The sequence below is a fragment of the Eulemur rufifrons genome, chromosome 7, assembly GCF_041146395.1.
Source record: "Eulemur rufifrons isolate Redbay chromosome 7, OSU_ERuf_1, whole genome shotgun sequence".
Classification (NCBI taxonomy): Eukaryota; Metazoa; Chordata; class Mammalia; order Primates; family Lemuridae; genus Eulemur; species Eulemur rufifrons.
The window spans coordinates 91415380-91441315 of NC_090989.1; the positions used below are offsets into that span (position 1 = coordinate 91415380).

Here is a 25936-nt window from a genome sequence, read left to right on the forward strand (position 1 = left end):
TAGCTTTTCTCTACAGATCAGCTTTCTCTGCTTCTTTATAGTTTCCTTTAGACTTTAGCTTGCTTCGCTGACTTCTGGGCCAGTTCTAAATGATCTTGTCATTTACGGGTGTATCATTACCTGATTGTCTCTGAATTTCAGAGCTCATATTCTTCAGAAAGAATCTTGACTAGCTCAGCCTGGCCTATGAATTGTTTTTTCCCTAGTAAGGTGTCCAGTTAGCTGTAGTCATAATTATGGAATCACATGTTACAAATATGGCTGTCTAATCCCTGTCACCCAGCAGTCAATTGTGGTTGGCATGTGTGATCATGGGTTATAAACCTGACCATCTAATCAATCCCACACCTTCAGCAGAGAGTAGAAGACTATTTCAAATAAGATGGTATAGGTGTAGTGCTAGACATATCTGACTCCTATCTCCTCCCCGCTTAATGCTTTCTCTCCATTCTGCCTACCTTACTCCTCACTCAGCTACAGGTAAATTCCTGCCATCAGCCCTCTCCTCATTTGCCTATCCAGGTGAGCAATGGTCCTTGCTCTTTCTATTCAACTTTCGTTGACTGCTCAGCATTTCCTTTCTTCCCTTCCCCCACTATAACACTCAACAGTCTAGTTTTATTGCTAGTTAATACAGGCTTGGCTTTCTCATTTGACTACAAACTTAAGGGTAGAGTTCATCTTACTTATCTCTGTAGCTTTATGTATTCTGATTTCAATATTTTTCCAGCATTTGAAATACTGGTCAGATATTTTTATTCAAGTATGTAGATGTTCACATCCATGATGTTTATTTTAGTATATTCCTCTTGAAATTAAATACCCTATTTCTGGAAGGTTACTATGTTTACGTGATAATTATCTAATTCCTTAAACAAATGCAGATGATCTGACTTAAGATGTTTAAGATGGTTTGACTTACAATTTCTCAACTTTTCAATGCTACAAAAGCAATATGCATTCAGTATATTCAGCTGTGTACTTATATTTAATATTTCATCCTAAGTCAAGGAGCTCTGTACATCAAACTTGAGTGGAGGCAGGAGGTGCAGATGACAGAAGAGTAGACTATATTATTGTCTCAAGAAATTAATGCTTCAATAACTATATCTCAATATTTTTCATAAATAAGTAAAAATATATAATTTAAAGAAATTGTATTCTAATGCAATTAAATTAAGATTACATTAAAATATTTCTTTTACTTGTTGGTATTTCTAACCAAGTTTTAGATATGCAAAATCTCTAGGTAAAAGATGGAAAGTTATATTCAAGAGCTGCATTTTTAACTGCTTACCCAAAGGTAGAACAAGAAATGTCAAGGATAACAGTTCTCAATGTTTGGTATACATTAAAATCACCTGTGGGGCTTCGGTAGGTATAAGGTGGGGTGGGCCTGGATATTGTTATCATTGACTGCCACACTAGAAAACCGTTTTTTTCCTTGCAGTGACAGTGTTTTATTAGGAAAACAATAAAAATTTGAAAACAAAACAAAATAGTCCTTTCTAATTTAATGAAAAATTTGTTTTTTTAAATTGCTTTCTGTGTGTGAGTTATATGCAACTTGAAAAATAGTTCTTGCAGCTCCCAAGGTGAAGAGATGTGTGAATTCAAATGCTTCACAAGGCCCTAGGCTCAAAACTAGTGTGAGTTAAATGCAACTCACATGGCAGTTAATGTGTTAAACATGTTTCTGGTATGTACCAAATGCTAGAACTAGTAGTCTAGGATATTTCAAAAAACAAGTACATGTACATTGTCTATTTCAGCTACTTATTTGCACAATTTCTGTAGGATTGAAACGTAAAGAAATGATAAACTATTGTTGCAATGGAACTGACAAAACTTTTAACTTTGAAAAACAGTTTGTCTATCAAAATAATCCTGTGAAATTAAACATAAGACAAATACCATTTCAAAACAGTAGAAAAACATTTATACATAATCTATGGTTCCTTTAAAACAGTCTAAAATCTAACAATATAGTAGGAATAATCTAATACAAAATTAAATTTGTTTAGAAAATTAGTTTCTCAGTAAGATCTACATTCCAAAGACTTTCAAAAAAACTTTCTAATACTTAAATAGAACATGCATATTATGATAAATAATAGCACACCATTATGAGAAGAATGACAAGAAGGGAAACTCAGGCTTCAAGCTTTCTGTACATGTCATTTTGGAAGAGCAGATGATGGTTCAAGCCATGTCAAATTTAAAATAAAATTATTTTAGCTGAGAAGCAGATAATGTGATGAAGAAAAGCATAATCAGTCAACTTCAGCCACTCCAATCCTATCAAATAGTACTACAAAGCATAAATTTGAAGGCTAATCTATACAAAGGCAAAGTGCTAATTATATTAGAGGCAATTTGGCAACTATTGCCCTCATGTAATTATAACATCACTGTAGCAGCTTTTAAAATGAGGTTTTGTTCATTAGATGCTTAGATTAATGAAGATGAAAATTAGGCCAGGCACAGTGGCTCATGCCTGTAATCCTAGCACTCTGGGAGGCCTAGGCAGGATTGCTTAAAGTTAGGAGTTCGAGACCAGCCTGAGCAAGAGCAAGACCTCCCTCTCCACAAAAAAACAGAAAAATCAGCTGGGTGTAGTGGCAAGTGCCTATAGTCCCAGCTAGCTACTCAGGAGGCTGAGGCAGGAGAATGGCTTGAGCCTAGGAATTTGAGGTTGCAGTGAGCTATGATGATGCCACTGCACTCTGGCCTGGGCAACAGAGAGAGACTCTCAAAAAAAAAAAAAAGAAAGAAAGAAAAGAAAAAAACTTAAACATAACCTCTCCATTTCAGCAGACTCTTAAAGAGGCTGAGTCTTTTAATTTTCTTTAATTTCTTCACATTCCAATAAACTCCTATCAAATCCAAGCCAGAATAGATTGACTGAACATTCTATAACTTTATAAATCTTATTTAAACTCAGTATATTAACTTAATACACATGCATAATTAGATTTCTTAAATAATCAAATATTAAGTTTGTATTATACAAACATGGTACTTTAAGCTTGATTTTACCATATTAAAGTCAGTCCCACCGGTGGCAGTTTATTATGAATATACTGTGCATGCTATGAAATGGTGAAGATTTCTACAGTCTATAAGAATTAAGTGTATGTACTATGTTCTCTAATTGCTTCCTATGACTTGGACCTCAAATAGAGAAAAACCACAATTAAATCAATACTAATAAAAAACACATTAACTTTATTACAGCTGTAGTTTAAAACCAGAAAATAAATAAGCTGTGACTAATGCATGGCAAAAATAAGAAATGACATCACCATGGTGTTCGATCAGCACTATAGGCACTAACTTTGTGGAAATGATAAATAATTTCATGTCCAAAGGTCAAGCAGTGAAATAAATTAATATGTGAGAAAAGTGAGATGGGGGAGAGTGGTAGCAAATGTCAGGGTAATACTGAATTTTCTACATTCATTTGGAAGGAAAAGGACCATTGTCAAATTACAATGACAACTGAAAGTTGTGGTTTAATTTATAAAATGTAAAAAAAACCCAGTTTATAGAAAACTCAAATACAAAATATTTAATAAACTGGCTTTCTGCTAACCCAAAATGTTTACTTGTAATTGGAGTTAATTTCTTAACTTTCTATGCAATATATCAAATTTAGAAGTCAAGTAATTTCTAGTATGCATTATGTTTATACCTAGAAAAATCTTTTTAGAATTTTTTATTTTGAAAAGTACATAACAGGTATGAGAGGCTTATCAAAATTTTTCAAAACTCAGTATATTTTTCTCATCTCCAGTAATCTAGAAACCTAATAAAACATAAATTGAATCAATTTTGAAACTATCTCTGACAAGGTAAAAACACCAAGTATGTATCTAAAATTCATTTTGAAAATATAGTCTCAAATAACTCAAACCAAAAGTAATGACCATTGGTGTCCTCCAGAATACTGAGTTCTAAATGAATAAAAATTTACATGCAGTTTTCTAGCTTTTAAGAGAAACATTTCTTTTTCATTACAAAAGTTGCCTCTAATGAATACAGTAATAGAGAAATAGCACAATTCTTATTCAGTCCCTAAATTTTCACAGGCAGAAACAGGAAATTTTATTTTTTCCCCACAGTTTTATGTATTGGTCTATGGTGCTTACAAATAGCAACACCCTTGGGCTAATACTATCATAGATTTTGCTTAAATTTTGAGGGGAGGAAAATAAAAAAATCCCACAGGTCAAAACTGAATCACATAAACTGACTGATTCTACTTCAGTAAATGAAGAGCAATTCTAAAATGCAAAATAGGACAGGTGCAGTGGCTCACACCTATAATCTCAGCACTTTGGGAGGCCTAGGCAGGAGGATCACTTGAGGCCAGGAGTTTAGGACCAGCCTGGGAGAGACCCCATCTCTACAAAAAATAAAAAATTAGCTGGGTGTGGTGGCACATGCCTATAGTCCCAGCTATTCAGGAGGCTGAGGTGGAAAGATCAATTGAGCCCAAGATTTCAAGGCTGCAGTGAGCTATGATTGCACCACTACACCCCAGCCTGGGCAACAAAACAAGACCTCCTTTAAAAAAATGCAAAATAAAAGTGAATTAAGGCAGCTTTAAAAGAAAATAAAACTTATCTACCCAAAATAGTGCTACTGTAGTATAATTCATTCCTTAAGAAGTTGTGTGTAAGTCTAGGTCTAGATATAAAAGCCAAAAATCAAACCAAGTATTGCAGTTATGATGCTGCATCAGGTGCTTTTACTTCAGTGAATGAAAAATGGTCACAACTCAAATGAATGGGAATTTAATGTGAATATATGCACCTCACCAGAGATGTTTATGTGTATTACCAGGGATGTCTTAGCAATTCCATATTCCTCACAAAGTCAGTATAATTGTTGTAAAAAAATCAACTGTGGTTCTGAATACCCATTCACAGTTGACCTCAACAACGTATCTGATATAGGAGATTGATTATCTGTGACAGGCAGAAGCATGTGGTGGTCCTCAGTCCCAAGTGGAAGAGCTAGTGGTAAAGTCACATCAGAAGGCTTCACATCCATAGTTTCTGATAAAGGACTTTTTTGTATGGAATCTTGTTCACTCACGGTATGATCCTCTACACTGGAATCTAGAGTTTTATCTGCACCTAAAATGGAAGGGGAAAAATTTATATTATCTCTTAAAAACAAAACAAAATCCATGAGGTAGATTCCCAGAACTGTACTCCAACCTCCACACCTTTACTAAACCTGTTTCTATTTGCTGATATGCCCTCTTCATTATCTATACAAATTCAATCTGGGCCTCAAGGCTAGATTCAAGTATTAACTGTTATAAAAATGGACTTAATCATTCTAAGAATGAAACAGGGTGAGCTGTTTCTTATGTACTTTATTACACATTTGCCAATTTTCATCCCTCTTCTTGCTATTTAACATTCTACTCAGGTATGCCTTGAATCTTCAACTAGACTGTAAATTCCTTGACAGTAAACGTCAAGTTATACTTCTCTAATTCCTTCAAAATACTGAACAGTGATATAACTTAAGAAATACTCAAGTTATTCATTGAATGTTTAATGTTCTTTCAGTGTTTCAATGAGTGGTTCATACTATTCTGTGAGTTCAATTTCAGAAGTATGGCACTTTCACATATTTTTAGAGGTAAAAATTCTGCTCTACTCAAGGAAGCATTATCATACCGATTAAAGATATACTTTTGCCTTCAAATTTTCCACTAGCTTTAACATGCCTGTTAGTCCAAAGTGTTAGTCCAAACATTTCAGTTTCACCATCTTCGTTAAATACAGACAAAACTGTATATTTGCTTTCATAAAATTATAATTTTCTGTATTCTTCCCAGACTACTCTTCAGTTCAACGAGCCAAGAAAATACAGCCTGTGCTTTCTTGTCCCAATGACTCTTCACAATGTTCTCTGCCTGGAATGTCCATTCCATTCCCCATCTCCATACTTTGAACTCTTCTCTACCCTTCAAGTGCCCTAAAAGTAAGCCTTTTGTAATACTCACCTCAGAAATATTTAGTATCTTCTTTTTGGCACTTTTGCATTTATTATGTCCTACATTTTCCCTTATTTATTTAGATTTCTGGTCTCCCACAGGAGGTTGTAAGCTCTTTGAGGACCAAGACTATGCCCTGTTCAACTTCATATTCCCCATAGTTATATGTACTTTATAAGAACTTAATAAATAGTTGCTGAATTAATGACTCACTGCAGTTTTGAGTTTCTAACTTAATCTCTACGATGTTTGTTTATTATAAGAAACTTACTATTATCTTTATACACCAAAGAAGCCTAGTGTCGTTTCTAATCATGACACAATAAAATGGTAAGCACAGTAAAATTTTTTCAAGGATTTCTTTTAAGCAATGGACGTCTGGCTTTCCATTTTTATATAACAATGTGGGGCTACCCATTTCCCTATTTCCTCTTATGCACTTCTGACTAGTGTTCATGATAACCCTTTTCTCCATGATAACTACAGTAAACCCTGGGTTACCCATACTCTGGTATGGGGGACAGTGCTACATAGCTTGCTTCTATATTCCTTCATTCTTGAAATTGTTCATGAGTCAGGTTTTTAAAGAAAAACATTTCAAGGATTTTTTATGAGAAGCTCAATATGAAAAGAAATCCCGAGTGAACTTTTCTGCAAATTCTAAAGCCACTTTCCTCATATTTATATATCTAGTTTTTAAACAGACATTTAACTTAAACTGTTTAAATACACATCTTAATATTTTAAGGAACAGCACCAATATGAGAGCACCGAATTAAAAAAAAAAAAAAAAAAAAGCATTTACCAGAATGGACTTTTGTTTTGTGCTTCTTTAAATTTTTAATATCTGTATAAGAATTTCCACATAATTCGCAGATAAATGGTCTTTCTCCTGAAAAACAATTTTAAAAGTTTAAAACTTCAATATTTAAAACCTGTTAGCTAAGACACAAATATCAGTGTTTATGAACACAAGGCAAATATTATTATATTATTTAAATTTGGTTTCAAATTACCACTTTAATAACTTTGTTATAATATAGTGACATGAAAAATTCTACACACATAGGCACTCCTTTACTGTGTACAAAGCATCCCTATTTCAGGGAAAACTGAGCATTTTCATTAACAGAAATTTGTTTGCAAACTAAAAAAATAACTTACTCTTTTATTTCTATCAGACATAGAGTGAGTGTCAATTATATGCCAGTCCCTGCTAAGAGCTAGGGGGAAAATAAGGATAACTATGGCTTTTGCTCTCAGGTACTTTACAAATTAGAAAATCCTTAAAAATAATTGACAGCATGTTACAATATTATAATTCTTTCAAAGTAAGAACTATTCAGTGCTTTATACTGTAAACTAAGGAGCATGAGAATATAGACATTACCAGTAAATTTATTAAATCTCTATTAAGAAAAATAAATAAATAAACCTTTACTAAGTACTCATACTATTCCAGGTAGGAATTATGAGGAGGAACTTTTAAAAAGAAAAAGTCAGAAGAGTACACTTTCAAACTGGCATTTTCCTTTGTTTTTAACATTTTTTACATTCATTATTTTCTTCATATTTATACACTACTTTTTACAATAAACATGTCAGTATTAAAATTTACTCTTAAAACTTGCATACTAAACATTGTTTAATAAGAAAATCTCATGTTATTTTGGTATTACCTACTCCTTTTCATTTCTTGGTAAATCTGTGCAATTTAATCCGAATCATCTAAAAACTACTGATTATCTGGCATATTTCTTGGAAAACCTATACAATTCTTTACTAAATTTAATTCACACTCCAAATTATTAAAAAATAAGCAAGTAAGAAGTTGGTATTTATATACTAAAATATTGCTATAGGTAGAGTATGATTAGATACCATATAGTCCACAATGGTTTAAAAGTCAAGGTTTACATAAAGAGAAATTAAGAGAGAACAAAAAATAATACGTTCTCCCTAAACACAGACCTGTATGGGATCGAAAGTGTTTGTTGAGCTCTCCTGAGGAAATAAAACTTTTCCCACAAATACCACATATGTATGGTTTTTCACCTAGATGGAAAATAAAAGATAGCGAAGTGGTATACTATACCAATATAATATTTATCAGTTACAAATAATCTAAAGTAATCTATTCTAAAATATTTAAATTAAAACCTCTCTATGTTGTATTTTAGAGGTATTTTCAGTGATCCAACTTAAATGAATATGAGTAATTATTTCATACTGTTCACGTAACCTGATACTCTTCATATATTAAAACTTCATTCCTGCAAATGTCTCTTCTAGTGGAGATGAGCTGGGTAAGGAGTCAATTTTTATATGATTAAGAACATGTAAATTCATCAATCCATATTTCTATTCTTGCTATCTATATTATTAAAGGAGAATAAGAGCATTTAGGGAAGATTCTTTTAAACAATGTACCCTAAAAAAAAATGAGAATCTTTGACCAATACAGGTTGCTTCAAAACTGGTATTTTGCATTTGAATTATGTTTGATTTGTAAATCTCAGAATGTTTGTGTAGGAAAGGTCCTAAGAAGTTATAAAATCACTGTTCTACCCAAACCCAACCTCTATCCCTTAACTTCACTCCACAATTTTATTTATCCAAAAGACTTAAACCTTCAAGAGGCTAAAAAAGTTTTCTAAAGTCATAAAACATGTCTCAAGTTTATATATTCTTAAAATTATCTCACTGATTTTAATGTGTAACTTACATGATAAAAAAATTTCACCCACCTTGTATTATTCTAGAAGATAAGCTTTTATATCTAATATGTATGTGAAAATCATAAAGCTTCAAGTACAAATATCTAACTACAAAGTCTATAATATACTCTCTATAAAACCCTAATTCCCTTTTTCTTTTATTTATACCGTTCCTTATTTTAAGCAGTCTCTCCCTATCAAAATCTTACCTGTATGTTTTCGAGAATGAGTGATAAGAGAACTAGAGACAGCAAATGCCTTCCCACAGGTATCACACACATAAGGTTTTTCTCCAGTATGCCTACGGACGTGATAGGTCAGGGTGCTGGCTTGGGCAAATCTCTGTCCACACCTATCACAGACATATGGCTTCTCTCCACTATGCTTCCTGTTAGTAAATGAAGTTAAGTAAGTAAAACAATTTGTAGGTCAATCTATACAGCTATCATTTTTCATATCATTTTTCATACAGCATTTTACTTTATTTCATCTTAACAGGCTAAGATTATATATTTAAAATCAATAGTTCTTTCAGTGTAAACACTGTCAAAATAAATTTTTTAGTTATTATCAAAACGTTAGTTCTCAGATCAGTTCAAAATATTTTGCCATCATCTTTATATGGTTGTCAGTGGGCCCCTAATACTGTAGGCAATTATTTTCACTAGTCTATTCACTCGTCCAAATTCTTTCCTTAAACCACCAGTACCTCCTCACCCACCCTCTCAGCTCACATCCCTGCTTCCTATCTCACTGAGAAAAATTTAAATAATCAGAAGAAAATTTCTACCATCGCAACTCTCCACCTATAGCCACTTGTACCTATATAATTTGCTTTCCCTCTGGTCAACTATTACATGAGGGTGACAGTTCATCTGAATCCAACAACTCCCATTTGAATATTGGAGATCCTACTCAATGACTTCATGCCTACAATTTCCCCCATCCTACATTATCCATTTTTCTCACTCTATTGGATCACAGCAGCATACAAATATACTGATATGTCTCCATCTTAAAAAATAAAAAAAAGACCCTCAATCCCACTTGTTCCTCCATTTCTCTGCTTCCCTTTATCAAAAACTTGAGACTCTAACTGTTCTCCCATTTCTTCTCTACTAGCTTCTGCTAACTCGCTTTTGTCAAGAGTACTGCTGACCTCCCACTTTGCTAAATTCAAATCAATTCTCAGTCTTCATCTCCCTATCACAGAATTTTACGTAGCTGATCCCTCCCTTCTGGAATAATTTCCTTCACTTGGATTCCAGGACAGCCCACTTTCTAAGTTTTCCTCCTATACCAGCTGCTCCTTTCTAGTCATCTTTGCTGGTTCTCACCCATCTCTCAGAACTTGTAAAGTTAGAGTGCTTCAAGACTCAGTCTTTTGATCTCTTTTCTATCCACATTCACTCTCTTGGTGACCTCATTCAGTGTTACAGCTTCAAATACTATCCATATTCTGATGACTGCCAAATTTATATCTTCAGCTTGAACCAGTCCCAGAACTCCAGACTAACTAATTATCTATTGCACATCTCTATTCAGAAGTATAACAGTCACCTCAAATTTAACATGTTCACAGAACTGTACTCCTAAATTCCTGCACTACCACTTAAATTGCTCTATGCACAAGACTTCTCCAGTTCAGTTAATGGCAACTCAACTTTTAGGTGCTCAGGCCCAAAACTTCACAATCATCTTTGACTCTTTCTCAGATCTCACAATCTGTCTGCAAATTCTGTTAGTTTTACCTTAAAAATATTGTCTATCCAGAATCCGACTACTAATCTCACTGTTGTTACCCTAGCCTGAGCCATCATCACTCTTGCTTGGGTTTTATCTGTAGATTCATAACTGTTCACTCTTGCAACCCTAAAGTCTTTTCCTATTATAGCAGCCAGAGTGATCCTCTTAAAATACATTTTGGACCATTCTGATCTTATTTCTGGAGCAGTCTGATGTTGTTTTCTAGCAGTTTTCCCTACTTGCTTATTCCCCTCCAACCATCATGGTTTCCTCGTGGTTCCTTGAATGTGCTAAGAATACTGTTTGGAGCAACTACAATTAGAACTCTGCTGTCCTGAATTCTAATACAGAGTAGTCTATTCATAAGACTATGGTTATTAACAGAATAAAAGATCAAACAACTCCTGTTTTTGTTTTTTTACCTTGCATGAATCTTGAGATTGCTAGAAGTTGCAAATTGTAAATTGCATACATCACATTTATAGGGTTTTTCCTCACCATGATGCATGCGACTATGGAAGACTAGCTGGCATTTCTGAGCAAATCCTTTATCACACAATTCACATTTGTATGGCTTCTCACCTAAAGGAACAAGTAAATAAAATTTATATTTAGAAGAAAATATTCTGTTTTAGTTGCTTAAGTAATTATCAGCATTCAAAAGAGTTCATCAACAGTACTAGTTTTGGTATTCAGAAAATGTTAAAAAAAAAAAAAATGTTAACTGCTGAAGTAAAAGCAAATAGGATTTCTTTCCAGACTACTGAAAACACCAGTAGAATTAAAAGAAATTAGTGTTTGTTAATTCATAATAGTGAAAGATGATCAATGAGATACACACATACTGCATCTTAAAAAGTACAAATCTAAGTGTACCAATGGGTGCTAATACTTTACCACCAGAAAGGACATGCAAAATAAGGGTAAATGTTGAAGCTGAGACAATGTTTATGTGTAATTCTAATAAACATATTCATAAGTCAACAAAGTCTACAAGGTATATAATGAGAAATGTTGGCAATATCTGAAAACTGGCCTGAGTTGTAATTACTTTATCAGTTTTAATATCTTTGTCTCTGTTAAGTATTTGGGAAGCTAGAACCAAATTTATGTTTATTTTGAGGGAAAATGGTATAAGGAGCTGATGAATTAGGACTTAAAATATCAGTTATAATAAAACAAATGGCCATTAAGTAGTTGGTTGCAATTAAAAGTAAATTTTCAATAGTCTGTCCAGGCATGGTAGCTCACACCTGTAATGGCAGCACTTTGGGGGAGGACAAAGTGGGAGGATCACTTGAGACCAGGCCTGGGCAACACAGCAAGGCCCCCATCTCTACAAAGAAATTTTTTTAAAAAGGCCAGCATGGTGACGCATGCCTGTAATCCCAGCTACTCAGCTGGCTGAGGTGGGAGGATCGCTTGAGCCCAGGAGTTCGAGGTTACACTGAGCTATGATTATACCACTGCACTCCAGTCCAGCCTGGGCAACACAGTAAGACCCTGTCTCTAAAAAAAAAAAAAAAAAAATTGAACAGTCTAACACTGCTAAATACTTTTATGAATAGACTAATATACAAAATTTTGGTGACAAGTAGTATGTGATAATATATTCTATATAAAAAAATTTAGACACAGTATAAAAATAATTATATTGCCTCACAAACCAGTCTTACCTGTATGAGTTCTTACATGCGTTTTCAGCTGGTTACACTGGGTAAATGCCTTTCCACACAAGTGGCAGACATAAGGTTTGACTCCTTTATGTATTCTCATGTGCCTTCTCAAGCTGCTGGCTTCTGAAAACACTTTCCCACACGTGTTACACATTGGCTTGGCCTTGGAATACCTCTGATCCAGCTCTTCCCCAGAGTTCTCCAACTCATAAGGACTCTTGACACTGGCTATATTAGACATAGAGTGTTCTTTCAGAGCACAGTTTGGCTGTGATTTTCCTCGTTTCCGTTTCACTGTAACAGTTTGCACAATATCTTGTGCTGGAAAAGTATTTTCCATAACTGATGTCAACTCGAGTTCTGAATTATCATTTCTTTGTGTAACTTGTTCTACTAAGGGTGTGGACAATTTATTTGTATCTAAGAATAATTCAACAGATGCATTCTCTAAAATGTCACTGGGATATTGTACTGTTTTATTCTGCCCTGTTTTTTGGGAGTTGAAAGACTTCTTTTTCTTTTTACTTTGAGACGACTTCTTTGCTAAAGCTCCTTGTTTAGGATTTGCCTGAACTAAATCTGTAGATACTTCTGATTTCTCCCGATTGTTGTAATCTCGTAGAGTAAGAAGACAAGTCTGTTGATTCAATTCAATGTTTCCAGTAATACTAGATAACTCTGTAGAAGAGGGATTAGCAATAAAAGCAAAATCTTCCATCTTTATTTTACATTTAGTGACCACCTCTTCCACTTTGAGATAGTCAGCAGCCTGATGAATTTCTTTAACATTCCAACTGTAAGGAAACAAGGCTAAATGACAATATTCTGATCAAAGAAAATTTTTGAAACACAGCTGCAATATACTTCAGTGTCTTTTAAAGACCTAATGAAGCAGAATGCTGAAAAAGGTGTAAGAGAAAAACATTTGTATAATTAATTCATTCAGAATAATGTTCAGATAAAAATCTCCAATTTTACAGAACTTGAAAAGATGAAAAATAGCTATTCACAGCTGTCAATGGACCAGTACAGAAAAATCAAATGTTAAATTTTCTGGCTGTTTTAAAGAAAACCTTAGAACACAAAAATAGCTGCTGGCAACTCACTGCCTCCTCCTGTTCACCGTGGGGCCTCTTCAGATAGCAGCCAACTTTCCTGGATTGGCAACAGGAAGAGTAATAAAACTTGTTTCCTACTATCTTCCCCTGCTCCCTTGTGAGGGACTTTAAGTTTCTCAAACTTTACTGTGCATGTGAATCATACAGGGAGCTTGTTAAATGTAGACCCAGATTCAGGAAGTCTGTGATGGGACCTCAGATTCTGCATTTCTAGTACACTCCCTGGTGATGCCAATGCTGCTGGGTTAGGGTTAGGGTTAGTGTTAGGGTTCGGGTCACTTGGAGGAACAAGGTTTTAGAATGTGTTAAGCTCTTTCTAGCAACCCTGCCACCTTTTTTAGTGACACTCAACCCAAGTAAGCTGGAGAGTTTGTCATTAGATTTATATAGAAAAGATTTAAGCCACCATGTTCAACATTCTAGTCAAGGTTTACTGAGCATCTACCATGGGTAGTATTAAAGAGACATTACAAAATAACAAAATGAAAAATAAAATAAAAAATAAAAAAAAAGAAACAACAAATAATCACTGCCCTTCAGAAGTTTACAATGTGGTGAAAGGTTTGTTTTAATCCAGCAGTGGCTCTGGCATTACTAGCTGAATTAATTGGGATAAGTCTGCATCTTTAGGGGCTTCAATGTTCTTGGCTGTATAATTAGAGAGTTTGGTTGGTATTCATACTAAAAATATGACCCTTTTAATTATGTGAGGATGGAAATACACACACACACACACACACACACACACACACACACCCACCCTTCCAGTAATGTTCCTATTTGCCATTTTCAAATATTGTTTAGTTCTCTAGGAAGATGGTATCTTTTCCCTCTTTATTGTAAGCCAGAAACATGTTTATATAGTACTGGTAATACTGTTTTTAAAAAAGGACTAAAATTTGAAGTGAAATTAAAAACTAGTGTCAAGAATCTCTAAGATCTCTAAAAGTAGCCATGTTCTCATCATCTTCTAATTAAACCTGCTTTGACTCAAGTGCCACCTCTATGTTTTCTCTTATTCAATTTAGCATTACAATGGATTTTCAAAAATTGTCTTTTATTATAAACTTAATTATTTTTCAACTCATTATAGATTTATATAAAAACCCTGACCACCTACTTGGAGAATATTTCATTCTCTGGGAAAATCCATCCCAAATTCCTAAATATATTACAAATAAACTTTTAGTATATAATCTGTTTCAGTCTTTCCCCTAGATGAGAAAAGCTACCTAAGACATTCTTTTTGGCCCTGCGCGGTGGCTCACGCCTGTAATCCTAGCACTCTGGGAGGCCGAGGCAGGTGGATTGTTTGACCTCAGGAGTTCGAGACCAGCCTGAGCAAGAGGGAGACCCTGTCTCTACTAAAAATAGAAAGAAATTATATGGACAGCTAAAAATATATATAGAAAAATTAGCCAGGCATGGTGGTGCATGCCTGTAGTCCCAGCTACTTAGGAGGCTGAGATAGAAGGATCACTTGAGCCCAGGAGTTTGAGGTTGCTGTGAGCTAGGTGACACCACGGCACTCTAGCCTAGGCAACAGAGTGAGACTCTGTCTCAAAAAAAAAAAAAAAAAAAAGAGACATTCTTTTCTTACAGCTCTTGGCTGTAATTTTTAAAATATACAATGAATGATTTTTGTGATCAAGTTAATTCTCTATTTGCAAAGAAACAGCACAAATTCCCCAAATATAAAAACAATCTTATCCTCCTTTTATACAAAATGTTTTATACATATATACAGCATCATCATTTCTTCTTAGGCATTTTTATTGATTTTGTCACATAATTTATTAAAAAGTATAATAAATGAGTGATACTAGAATGAAAATCGAATTTATTCTACCACTATGTGTAACTAAAAAAGATCTTTTGGTCTCAAATTATAATTGTGCTTAATGCTCCAGAAAATGAACCACCAAACAGATAATAAGGTCAGGTAGCCTTTGGGACCAATATAAACTAGCATTAAGTGATACACTAATTGTACAATATTAAAATAGTAATTCATACAAACTATGTATTTCATAGTCTATAATCTCAGTCAGTTAAGAGAACCAATCAGCATTTGTTTACGTCAGTAATTGATCTGCTTTTGTTTGTAAGTATTAAGTCGCAGTGTTTCCGAACTTGCTTTCATCTTTTGAACAGCCACAGGTCATTTAATTACATATTGACAGGTATATAGCTAAATGGTTTACAAGATTAGTTCATTTAATCATCAGGACATGCCTACGAAACCTATTATAATCCTCATTTTACATTCAAATGAAAAATCAGAGATCCAAAGAAATTAAGTAACTTGTCCAAGATCACAGAGCATTAGAACCAAGGTAGTCTGGCACCAGAGCCTACTTAATTCTATTATTCTGCCTGTTTTCTTAATCACTAAGTTGTAAGCCTTTCTATTTTAGTATAAGTCCTCTCTTACATTTCTGGCTGGGCTCAAAGAATTAGCTCCCCAGCTCCTCAGGAAAGATATGTACCAGAAAAGATTGAACAAAATATCTGGCTCTTCTTTACACTGGTTCTTCGCATGAAGGCTCAAAGAAAGGTGCTCTGTTCTGGGTTCAAATCAATTTAAGATTTTTCTCTGGTATAGTTAATTGAGAAAAGAAAACCATTAAATTGAAGGTCAGCCAAAATTCACTAGTCTTGTTATTTTTTATTAAATAGTCTAAATTTTAAGATCAGAGATGTCTGCATAGTCAACTATTTAGCAAATTTAAATAATTTATTATGTGAGATTAATCTGTGACATTATTCCTTTAATCAACTTATACAGAAGTGACTCACTTGAAGATTTCATTATACTAACTTAAAAATAATTCCAGAACAGCATGAATGTTTCCTTTTCAAAAGGATTAAGTAGCACCCTGATTCTAGTTTTTTAAACAAGTTTATTTCCATGATAAGCTACAATATAAAAAGGAGGGAAGGATTTTGCTTAATGTGTACGTGCCTATCTCCATAGAGATCATCTGGAAAACAATGAATGAAAATATATAAAAATGTTAATAGCGGTTATCAGTGGGTGGCAGAATTTCAAGTGTTCTCATTTTTTTTTTCTAATTTTTCTCCAAGAAAAGTGCAATTAAAGGGGGAAGAGAGGGGAGGGTAGAGAAGAGAAAACAAAGGAGGGAAATTAATGTTCACTGGGAGTTGGTTCTTCAAGTAAATCCATATTTAATCTTCATAGTTAACACCAAGGTAGTTATTACCATCTCATTTTTAGATGGGGAAGCTGAAGCCCAGAGAGGTTGCATCTTGCTCAAGGAGACATAGTGACTAACAGGCAAGATCTAATTCCAAAGCCTATAATCTATGTCAGAAGATTATGAACAGTCTACTTGTATTCATACTTTCATAAGAGATGGAATTAAGAAGACAGGGGTAATCTGACCAGTTTCTCTTTGCTTTTATCTCCTCCACATTCCCTCCACAATCAGTAAATGTAATGCTATTAATTCATTAAGTGGTGAGACACACAGTGCCTGCATTCATTATCAGATTCATTAGAACCTACTTCTTGTTAGTGCGGTGACAGCAATAAGCATCTTAGAGAAGCATTCTAGCATCTCCGACCCGACTTAAGCATTAATACTGGTCAGTTAACAGAGATAAGAGAAGGAACCACTGCCATGTTATGCTCCAACGAAGTTATTTTCCAGAATCAAGATCAAGAAGAGGTCCCACACGCTGCTGTTTTTGTTGGCAGTGGGAGCACTATTATATGAACACAAAGGTTCTTCCTTCTTTCCCCATCTACTCTCCACTCCAAACACCTCAAGAGATAAGGGATAGAGTGAGGGAGAGAAACAAAGAAATACTAAGACCAGAAAGCAATGTGAAACTGGAATTCACTTAGAATTTGCTGTGTTTGATCTTAGAGTTTACGTAACTAAAATCACAGCCTTTGTTTCAGTAGATAAATGTGTCAGAAATTATATTAACATCTGTGCTTTTTGTGCTTATGAAATGTCTGCTCATCCCAAATCAGTAATACTGACTTCTTTATTAAAACATTGTGTGCATAAATATTTGAAGACTGAGTTCAGAGAATGAATGTTAAAAATATAAATCTACTTTAGCTTTATCTAAAGACTACTGACTAGCTTTTATAACTGAAAATAAAATGTGTACTTTACCTGTCAAGATTTAAAGTTCCTGTGTATATAAACTCCAACAATTTCTGAAATCCATCAGCCTTCACCTGACTCTGATCAAGAAAGACATTGTTCTCTGATGTGCTTCTGTAGATCGCACCAAAATACTCACTAAACGAGGCGAGCACATTCCTGTGAGCTTTAAACTGGAATTCCCCAATCACTATGGTGCAGTCACAAAGAAAACCTGCTTCCCGTTGTTTGTTCAGTCTCTCTAAAAGGTGTTCACAGTGGTGTGAATACTGCATTTTGATATCAGAATGGACTTTTACCCGTGATCTAAAAAACAAAAAGAAATAGTAAATCAGTAGCCGTACATTTTTATCAAACGTTCACTCAAACAATTGATGGGGGGAGAAGGGACAGAGGACATAACCTGAAGTTAGCTCTCATTTTATCATCATCAAGCATAGATGGTTAAAAATGCTGAAGGGATATGTGACTTTCTGTTTTATCTTGACCAACTAACACAATCTTTTGGACACCTCAATAAATAACGATGAACGAAAACACTTCCATGAGATGAAAAAGACACCGCAAAATTTCACGCTTTTACATCAGTTGAGCCCTCAGACTTTCAAGCTCAGTAGACGTATGCATGTCAAGAAAAAAAATTAAAAGCCAGTAAGAAATGATCACTTGGGACAGACAGGGCGAGACACGGTAAAAGTTGTTTAAAATTGCTCTCACATCACCAAAACCTGTTAGTTTCCCCAGTGCAGTTTCACTAAAACGCAAGGCGCGTGCCCAGGGGGCGGGGAATGCCCCAGGCCAAGGACTGTCAAAGGTTCTATTACTCGCCACACTTTCCCCCTTCCCTCTCTCCACACAAGGCGGCGTCGGAGGGTGACAACCAAAGCCAGTCCATCCTCGGCTTCTGTTACCCAGCTCTCCACCCAGCTCCCACTCCCGCGAATTCCCACAGCAGAGGTTGTGACCAAGGCCACCACCCGGGCTGCCTCGCCCAAGCTTTCCACCTTCGCTGTGACCCGTGCTCGAACTCCAAGGAGGCTGTCCTCCGATGGCCCAGGGCCTGGACAGAGAGCGGAGATGGCGGGCTGGGGGTAAAGTCGGAACTCACCGATAGCAACCCAAGGGGGAACACAGTTTCTTCACTCTCTGTCCGCCATCTTGGGAGGACGTCACCGCGCTCCGCTCCGCCTCTCCCTTCTTCCTCCACCGCGGCGTCACGTCCGGCTCTGTCATCCCGTAGCAACGCACGAGCCTCTGGGGCCGTGGAGGTCCGACGCTGGCCAGGCTGGGACTGGCTGGCCCACGGAGACCGCACTTCCCTTCATGCCAGGGTCCCCCCACCCCGGGACAGCAAGCGTCATGGGAACGAGATCTAAGGACTCGCTCACAGCGCTTGGCCTGCCTTACTCATTCTAAGCATTCCGGTGGGCCGACAGTCATCGTTTTCGCGCTCAGCCCGGATTCTAGACCGAGGCCGGGCAGCGCCGCACAGCGATCCTGTCTCCTGGGGCCAGCTGCGCACTGCATGCTGGGGCTTGTAGTTGCTCGTCTTATCCCATCATCCTCCCCATCCTTAGGGCCCCACCGGTGGGAACTGCTGCGTTGTGTACCCGCGCTCTCGGCCATTCTGGATTTTTGAGCTGACAATGAGCACCCCTTTCCCGTTTACGTACCCGAAAACTCTCGGGACCCTCTGGTTCTTGTCCTTACCAGCCAACTGTAGCTCAGTTTCCAGGATACCCTTACCTGGTGATAGAAGTCGGAGATGCACGAAAGCGCAGCAAAGCAGTTGAGCACACTGGGCATGCGCAACATTAGAGGAAGGTGGGCTTTATACCGGAAAAGGTTTTCCTGCGTCTGGACTAGAAAAATTTTAATACAATTATTTGCATCGATTTCAGATTTTGAACAGTGAAGGAAAAAAAATACCAGTTATCTTTGTAATATATAAAGGTATGAGAAAAAATTAGTCTTGTTGGTATGTTACAGTGGATTCTTCCGTAGTACCCGCGGACATTATAAACCCTCAGAAAACCAGAACTTCAACATTTTTTCTTGTTAAAAGTTATGTGTGAGGACTGCAAGGAATCTTCCTGCGACGTTATTTGAAAGGACAGCGTCGGCTTAAACATATTCCTCTCTTCACTCCTTAATATTTTTTTCTCCTTGCTCTCTTTATAATTTCCTTTGCTCTCTGTAAGAATGTTTTTGAATAAAACAATAGCCCTATCTTTATAAGGGAAATATTGAGGCTTTTTTTCTTGATTTCATCTTTCTGAGTATAATTTTATTTCTGATTCCATTTTTTTTGTAGGAGCAATTTTCTGTAATTTATTAAGAAATTTTTATGAACTTAGGTATCGCGCAGGACAGTATGTAGAACAGGACTAAAACACGGTCTCCCGGAGTTTAGGGAAAAATGGAATCTCGAGGGGAAAACTACGAAAACCCAAGTGACATAAAAAGACTGTTGAGGAGGCGACCATTCTTACACTGCTTTTGATATCCATTTCTAGTCTACATTATTTTTTCAATATTAGATTGTGAGTCGAATTCTTGTTTTTTAAACCTGGGGCAGATCTTTCGCATGTCAAGCCTTCATTAAAGTCCTTTGGTGAACGAGTAAAGTAATATTCAAATTGAAAGCTCAAAAAGTTCTGCAAGTTGCTATAAGATCGTATCTTTGAAGGATCAGAATAAAAATTTATAGTATTTGTAAGGTTAAACACACCAGTCCCAAAGGGGAGAAAGAATAAGTTGTTTCCGCCCGGTTTCGAACCGGGGACCTTTCGCGTGTTAGGCGAACGTGATAACCACTACACTACGGAAACGCTGTTAGTAGCCTTTGCTCTACTCTTGATATATATGTGTTGATATACAGTTCGCAAGTATTTAAAGTTGAGTTAAATGAGATTAACGTAATTTTAAAGATAAAAACAAACAGAAAAGGAAAAGATAACCATATGCTCAATTGAACAGTGCTAAAACTATTTCAAAAGTTTGAATTTGCATGCACTTTCTTTCAAAGCTTCCCTGGATACCGCTGTAGAAATCAGGCGTTTCCTTTTGGGTATACTTTTTTTCTTTTCTAGGAAAGAAGGGTTTTATTACACATCTTTCCGCACCTCGCGCTCCTCGGAGTTTGGGGAGAGTTGTTGGGCTTGCGCTGGCGCCGGCACGCTAGCCGCACGCGATCCCGAGTCCTGGCCACAGCGGCAGCACGCAGCCCCCAGCCCCGTAGCTTTTATTCAGCCGGCGAAAAACCGATTCCTCAGCCTCTGGCGGAAGGACCTGTAAATTATTTTTTAATTTCCTCCCCGTGCTTCCAGAGACCAACCAGAGGTTCTAATTTGTGTGGTTTTAAAATCTTCTACAGGGTGTGCAAAATCAGACACCAAGATGCGTTTTTTTCTTTTACATGAATGTGGTTAAATTTTTCTATTTAAGAATTTCCTGTGACCTTAGAAGCTTCACTTTTCCGGCAGAGGCAGAAACCTCCGTATGCCTGAACATCCAGACTAGAGAATGAGAATTAGCTTCCAGATTACACCACAGGTATATAATCCGACAAAATTGGTTTGTTTGTTTTTTTAAATGTTCTGCCATTTTATTAATAATTGTATGGATTTTGTTTAGAAACCACAGGAAGGAAACACAACAAAGCATTGCTCAGGATACAGAAAAAAATATTAAAAGCTTTTAAAACTCATTTTACATCCTAACATTTTTTTCTCCTTTTAGAAGTTGAGTGTTTCAGAAGCAAGGACAGTGCCTTCTCTCCTGCTACAGCTTTCCCATTAAATCTTCTTTCCCATTGACATGGGAGTTTTCCAGAGCTCCCTGCAGCCAGCACCTGCTAACCAAACTTAAGTGGCTTTGGAAAATAAAACTCTTTGTGGCTCTTCAGAATGTTCGAGAAATGCACTGGTGAAGGGTTAAGATTTGTGTATTTTGGTAGGAAAGCCGAGTTTTCCGCCATTGAGAGTAGGGATGGCCCAGCCCCTAGGAGAAGCAGACGCGGGCGGTACTACGGGGCTCACCGGGCGTCCGGAGAGCCCTGGGGCCTGGGGCTCTCCCGCCGCCGGCCCGAGCCAGCCGGGCGCAGGCCTCACCGGGCCGGGCCGGGGCCTCTGTGACGTGGCGTTCCAGACTGTAGGCCCTGGCAGAGCCTGCAGTCGGAGCGGCCCGGCGACAGGGGGCGGCGACGCCAGCGGCGGCATGAGCTTCTACCAGCTACCGGTGGTGATCGACAACGGCTCGGGAGTGATCAAAGCGGGCCTGGCTGGGAGCCGGGAGCCCCAGTTTGTCTACCCGAACATTATGGGCCGCGCCAAGGGCTACAGCCGGGCGGCCGAAGGCGAGCAGGAGCTGTACGTGGGCGAGCAGGCGCAGGCCAGGAGAAGCTCGCTGTCCGTCAGGTACCGCCTTCTCGCGGCAGCTGTGCCGGCGGGGGACCGGAGGGAGGAGGAGCCCCGAGGAGCGGCGTGGGCGTGAAAGCCAGGAGCCGGAAGGGCTCCGCGGGTTGGCCTGATTGCAAATGCGCGGGCCACAAACCTCCTAGGGTACCAAACATCTTAAAGACTGAACATTACTTGCTCTCTGTGTCTAAACAAATGTATTCAGACGTATAAATAAAGTTATCGTTCATAATATATGAATTCATTTAAGAATATTACTTAATTCATGGTACCTTTTGTCGTTTGGGTTATTCTCTTCAATTAACTGATATTAAAATTGTACTACAATGTTGAGATTTCCCAATTTTTTAGTCATGAACAGTCTTCCAAAGGGAGAGGGTATGGAATGCAACAAAAATTGCAGAGGAAGGTGGCTGTGCTACTTTTTGTTGACAGTTACCTTCTCTGAGAGGCTGTGGCAGTTATTGCCCATAAGGGGTAGTGGTAATAAATACGGGGATTAAGCGTGGTTTGAAGAGAGTAGGAACTGGAAAAATAAACAGCTGCCATTTATCTTATTGCTCTCCCTACAGCTACCCAGTGGAGCGTGGTCTCATTACTTCCTGGGGGGACATGGAGATCATGTGGAAGTATATCTATGACTATAATCTGAAGCTAAAGGCGTGTGATGGCCCAGTCTTGATTACCGAGCCAGCACTGAACCCACTGGCCAACCGGCAACGGATCATTGAAGTGTTTTTTGAGCATCTGGGTGTTCCTGCCTTCTATATGTCCATCCAGGCTGTGCTGGCTCTCTTTTCTGCTGGCTTCACTACTGGCCTTGTTCTGAATTCGGGTGCTGGTGTTACCCAGTGTGTGCCAATCTTTGAGGGTTACTGTCTGCCTCATGGTGTTCAGCAACTAGATCTGGGAGGCCTTGACCTCACCAGCTATCTCACCATACTCCTGAAGAACCATGGTATCATGCTGCTTACTGCTGCAGATAGGAAGACTGTTGCAGAAATTAAGGAGACCTCTTGTTATGTGGCAATGAACTATGAAGAGGAAATGGCCAAGAAACCTGACTTGATAGAGAAAATTTACAGACTACCTGATGGGAAGATTTTCAAGCTCCATGACGAACTCTTTTGTTGTCCAGAAGCCCTCTTCTCTCCCTGTCTCATGAGCCTTGAGGCCCCTGGCATTGATAAGATGTGCTTCAGCAGCATAATGAAATGTGATACAGATCTGAGGAATTCCTTCTTCTCCAATATTCTTCTTGCTGGGGGATCAACCTGTTTCCCTGGTTTTGACAAGCGGCTAGTTAAGGATATAGCAAAGGTGGCTCCTGCCAACACCCCAGTGCAGGTTACAGCTCCCCCAGAAAGGAAAATATCAGTGTGGATGGGAGGTTCTATTCTTGCATCCCTGTCTGCTTTCCAGGACATGTGGATCACTGCTGCAGAATTTAAAGAAGTTGGACCCAACATAATACACCAAAGATGCTTCTGAAATACAAACAAAATGGTTAGAAGAAAATGTTTTGCATATTTGCATATATGTGACAGAAAACTTTGCATATTATATGTTTCTGGGAGAACAGAAAATACTTCAATTATTGGGATGTGCATGTCTGTTGCTTTTCTGTAATGGGGGGGATAATAATGGTGAAACAGTCAAACAACAGATGTTTATTGAGTAGAACCAAGTTGAATATTTTAACCAAGTTAAAATGATGTTTCCTATAGTGTTTCTTCTACAAGTTGACCTTGGAGAGCTTACATTTCCCTTGGAAAGAGCACATAGCAGTATGTATTCTATGTGCCAAATGAGTGATAAGATTTAAGCTTTGTTGAAGTTTAGGGAAAGAAGGTTGCTGTCATGAGGGAAGACTTCATAACAGAGGTATGTTATCATGGATGGGGTGGTATTGAGATGGGTGGGGGAGGGCAGACATCCAGGCAAGGATAATAAAATGAGCAAGGGGCTGGAGATGAGAATGAACAAAGCATATTCAAGGCATGTTTAGTAGACTGCTTTTGTTTCAGTGAAGAGCTCATATGGAGCAGAGCAAGAGCTATGAGTAGGAAGGTAAATTAAGGCCAGGGATTGAAAGGCTTTAAGTGCTAAATGTCCTATAGGCAAAGGGGAGTAATCAAAGATTTAAAAACAGGAGACATAAGGAAATTATGTTATGATAAATGGGGCGGTAGTTTGAGAATAAATTGAAGTGGGAAGACCCTGGAAACTCAGTGATCAGTTAGAAAGTTAATAGTCCAGACATAAAATAGTCAAGTCTTACACTCAAGATTGGAGGCAATGGGAATTTAAAAGAAGAAATTATGAAGAACTGACAAGACTTTGTGCCTAATTAGATAGACATAAAGGGGGGAAGAAAGGGTCTGAGATGATGTGGGAAGCTGAAAGCATGATGGTAGTATTGACATATAACGTATTTAGTATCTGCTGTATGTAGCGTAGTGTGCTAAGTGCTAAGGAATCAGATCCTGCCCTTAAAAAGCTGGCAGTCTAGTAGAAGAGGTGGAATTCATACCTAAATTGCAATAAGTTAAGGTACAAGTTGATTGAGTGTCCTAAGAGAGGTATAAAATGCTCTGGGGGGGTCCATAGAAGGGTTCAATACCAGTGGAGAGCACAAGGAAGTTTTTTGGTAGATGTGGCTAGAATTTAAACCTAATGGAGTACCTTTCCCTCTGATTTAGAGGGCAACATATATGGGTGTAGGTCCAAACCCTGCCACCCATCAGCTGCATGACTTAAGCAAATTGTTTAAACATTTTGAAGATAAATTTCCTCATCCAGAAAATGGGGTTGCTGATCACTGTCTCACAGGGTTGTTATGAAGTTCCAGGAGATAATGTACTTAAAGGCACTTTCAAAATACAATAAAATGTTATTTTTTACTTACAGAATTAGAGAATTTACAGGTCCAATTCAGATATTACTTCCTCCAAAGCATCAAACGTATTTATTCCTTTGTGTCTCAGCACATTCTATCACTTGTACTTCTATTAACCACTTTATTTATGCAGCATTATTTTTTGATTTGCTTGTCTTTCTCCCTCATTAGATATGTTCTTAGAAGACAGGGATTGTGGGCTTTTCCTTTTCATTTCTGCCCCCTTCTCTGATGCCTTCCATGGTACACTTCCAGTAGGTATATAGATATATAGAATTGATCGGAAGCACATTGCTGGCAAAGGAAACTGATTTCATTCCTTGGTACAGTGTCTCCCATTTTAGTGATTGTAAGACTAGATTGAGTAAAGTATAGAAATTATCTGAGGGCAGTTTGAACAGTTGATGCTCACACTCACTAGATTCACAAGCACTGTAGAGAGAATAATCCCAACCCCTCACTTTAGAATTCATAAAGCATTTTTTAAAATAAAGAAAATAGGGTTAGCTATATATTATCCAATTTAAACTTCAACATCTCAGAGAAATAGGCGAGACAGGTATATTCTCATTTACAAATTAAGAAATAGAGATTTAAAGAGTTTAACAGATTTAATTTTTAAAGTGATCCCAGAGTAGCTTGCTCATGATAGGACACACAGTCCTTAACCATGGTCTCTTAGGCCAGAAGTCCCAACATTTTTGGCACCAGGGACTGGTTTCATGGAAGACCATTTTTCCACAGATGATGGGGGTGGAGGGTTGCAGAGGTCTGTGGCTGGTCCCCAACAGGCCCGAGGAGGGGTACTGGTCTATGGCCCCTGGGGTTGGGGACCGCAGTCTTACTTAGGCAGTTAACCCAGCAACTATCCTGGAACGTCTTGAACACACGGGATCATAGATGATCCTTTTAAGTAATCTAGGGAAAGGTAATAAAATGTTGTAAAAATTCCATTTAGTTATATTTCCCTGCCCTTAGAATGGTCCTAAACCAACCCACATTAACATTTCACTTTTCTTCTCTGAGATTGAGAACCAATAGCGACTACTGCACGTTTACCCAACTGAACACGAGTAAAACTTTTAAGATCAGCCTCCCAGTTATATGAAAAACCGCATTATCCTGGCCATTATAAAAATCTGCTACAATTTATGGTGGAATGTTCCCTCTTTTTACCTAATCATGACACAGCACTACTTTA

At 37.5% G+C, this 25936-nt stretch overlaps 2 protein-coding genes and 1 non-coding gene across 4 annotated transcripts; 1 reads left to right on the plus strand and 2 right to left on the minus strand.

Moving 5' to 3' along the window:
- Positions 1-3792: 3792 nt before the first annotated feature.
- MYNN (myoneurin) lies at positions 3793-19201 on the minus strand. 2 transcript variants are annotated; one of them, XM_069472948.1, is made up of 8 exons: positions 18527-19201; positions 17428-17724; positions 12159-12952; positions 10905-11064; positions 8946-9124; positions 7991-8074; positions 6825-6911; positions 3793-5144 (listed from the first exon to the last, which is right to left on the minus strand). In XM_069472948.1, the coding sequence occupies exons 1-8, from the start codon at positions 18649-18651 to the stop codon at positions 4882-4884; spliced, it is 1989 nt and encodes a 662-aa protein (XP_069329049.1). In that variant the 5' UTR covers positions 18652-19201; the 3' UTR covers positions 3793-4881. The 2 variants fall into 2 exon arrangements, with proteins under 2 accessions (XP_069329049.1, XP_069329050.1); XM_069472949.1 differs by lacking the exon at positions 7991-8074.
- A 975-nt stretch (positions 19202-20176) lies between these two features.
- TRNAV-AAC (transfer RNA valine (anticodon AAC)) lies at positions 20177-20249 on the minus strand. Its single transcript has one exon. It is a non-coding gene; the product is annotated as a tRNA-Val (tRNA).
- A 1347-nt stretch (positions 20250-21596) lies between these two features.
- On the plus strand, positions 21597-23860 carry ACTRT3 (actin related protein T3). Its single transcript, XM_069472950.1, has 2 exons — positions 21597-21836; positions 22409-23860. Exons 1-2 carry the CDS (start codon positions 21637-21639, stop codon positions 23325-23327), a joined length of 1119 nt encoding a protein of 372 aa, XP_069329051.1. The 5' UTR covers positions 21597-21636; the 3' UTR covers positions 23328-23860.
- Positions 23861-25936: the final 2076 nt, after the last annotated feature.

Coding starts and splice junctions, on each gene's coding strand:
- MYNN (XM_069472948.1), bottom strand. CDS start 18,651: ATGACAGAGCCGGACGTGACGCCGCGGTGGAGGAAGAAGGGAGAGGCG. Junction 9,125..10,904: donor AATCTCAAGATTCATGCAAG/GTAAAAAAACAA, acceptor ATTTACTAACAG/GAAGCATAGTGGAGAGAAGC. Junction 8,075..8,945: donor TCATTCTCGAAAACATACAG/GTAAGATTTTGA, acceptor TTTTCCATCTAG/GTGAAAAACCATACATATGT.
- ACTRT3 (XM_069472950.1), top strand. CDS start 21,637: ATGAGCTTCTACCAGCTACCGGTGGTGATCGACAACGGCTCGGGAGTG. Junction 21,837..22,408: donor AGAAGCTCGCTGTCCGTCAG/GTACCGCCTTCT, acceptor CTCTCCCTACAG/CTACCCAGTGGAGCGTGGTC.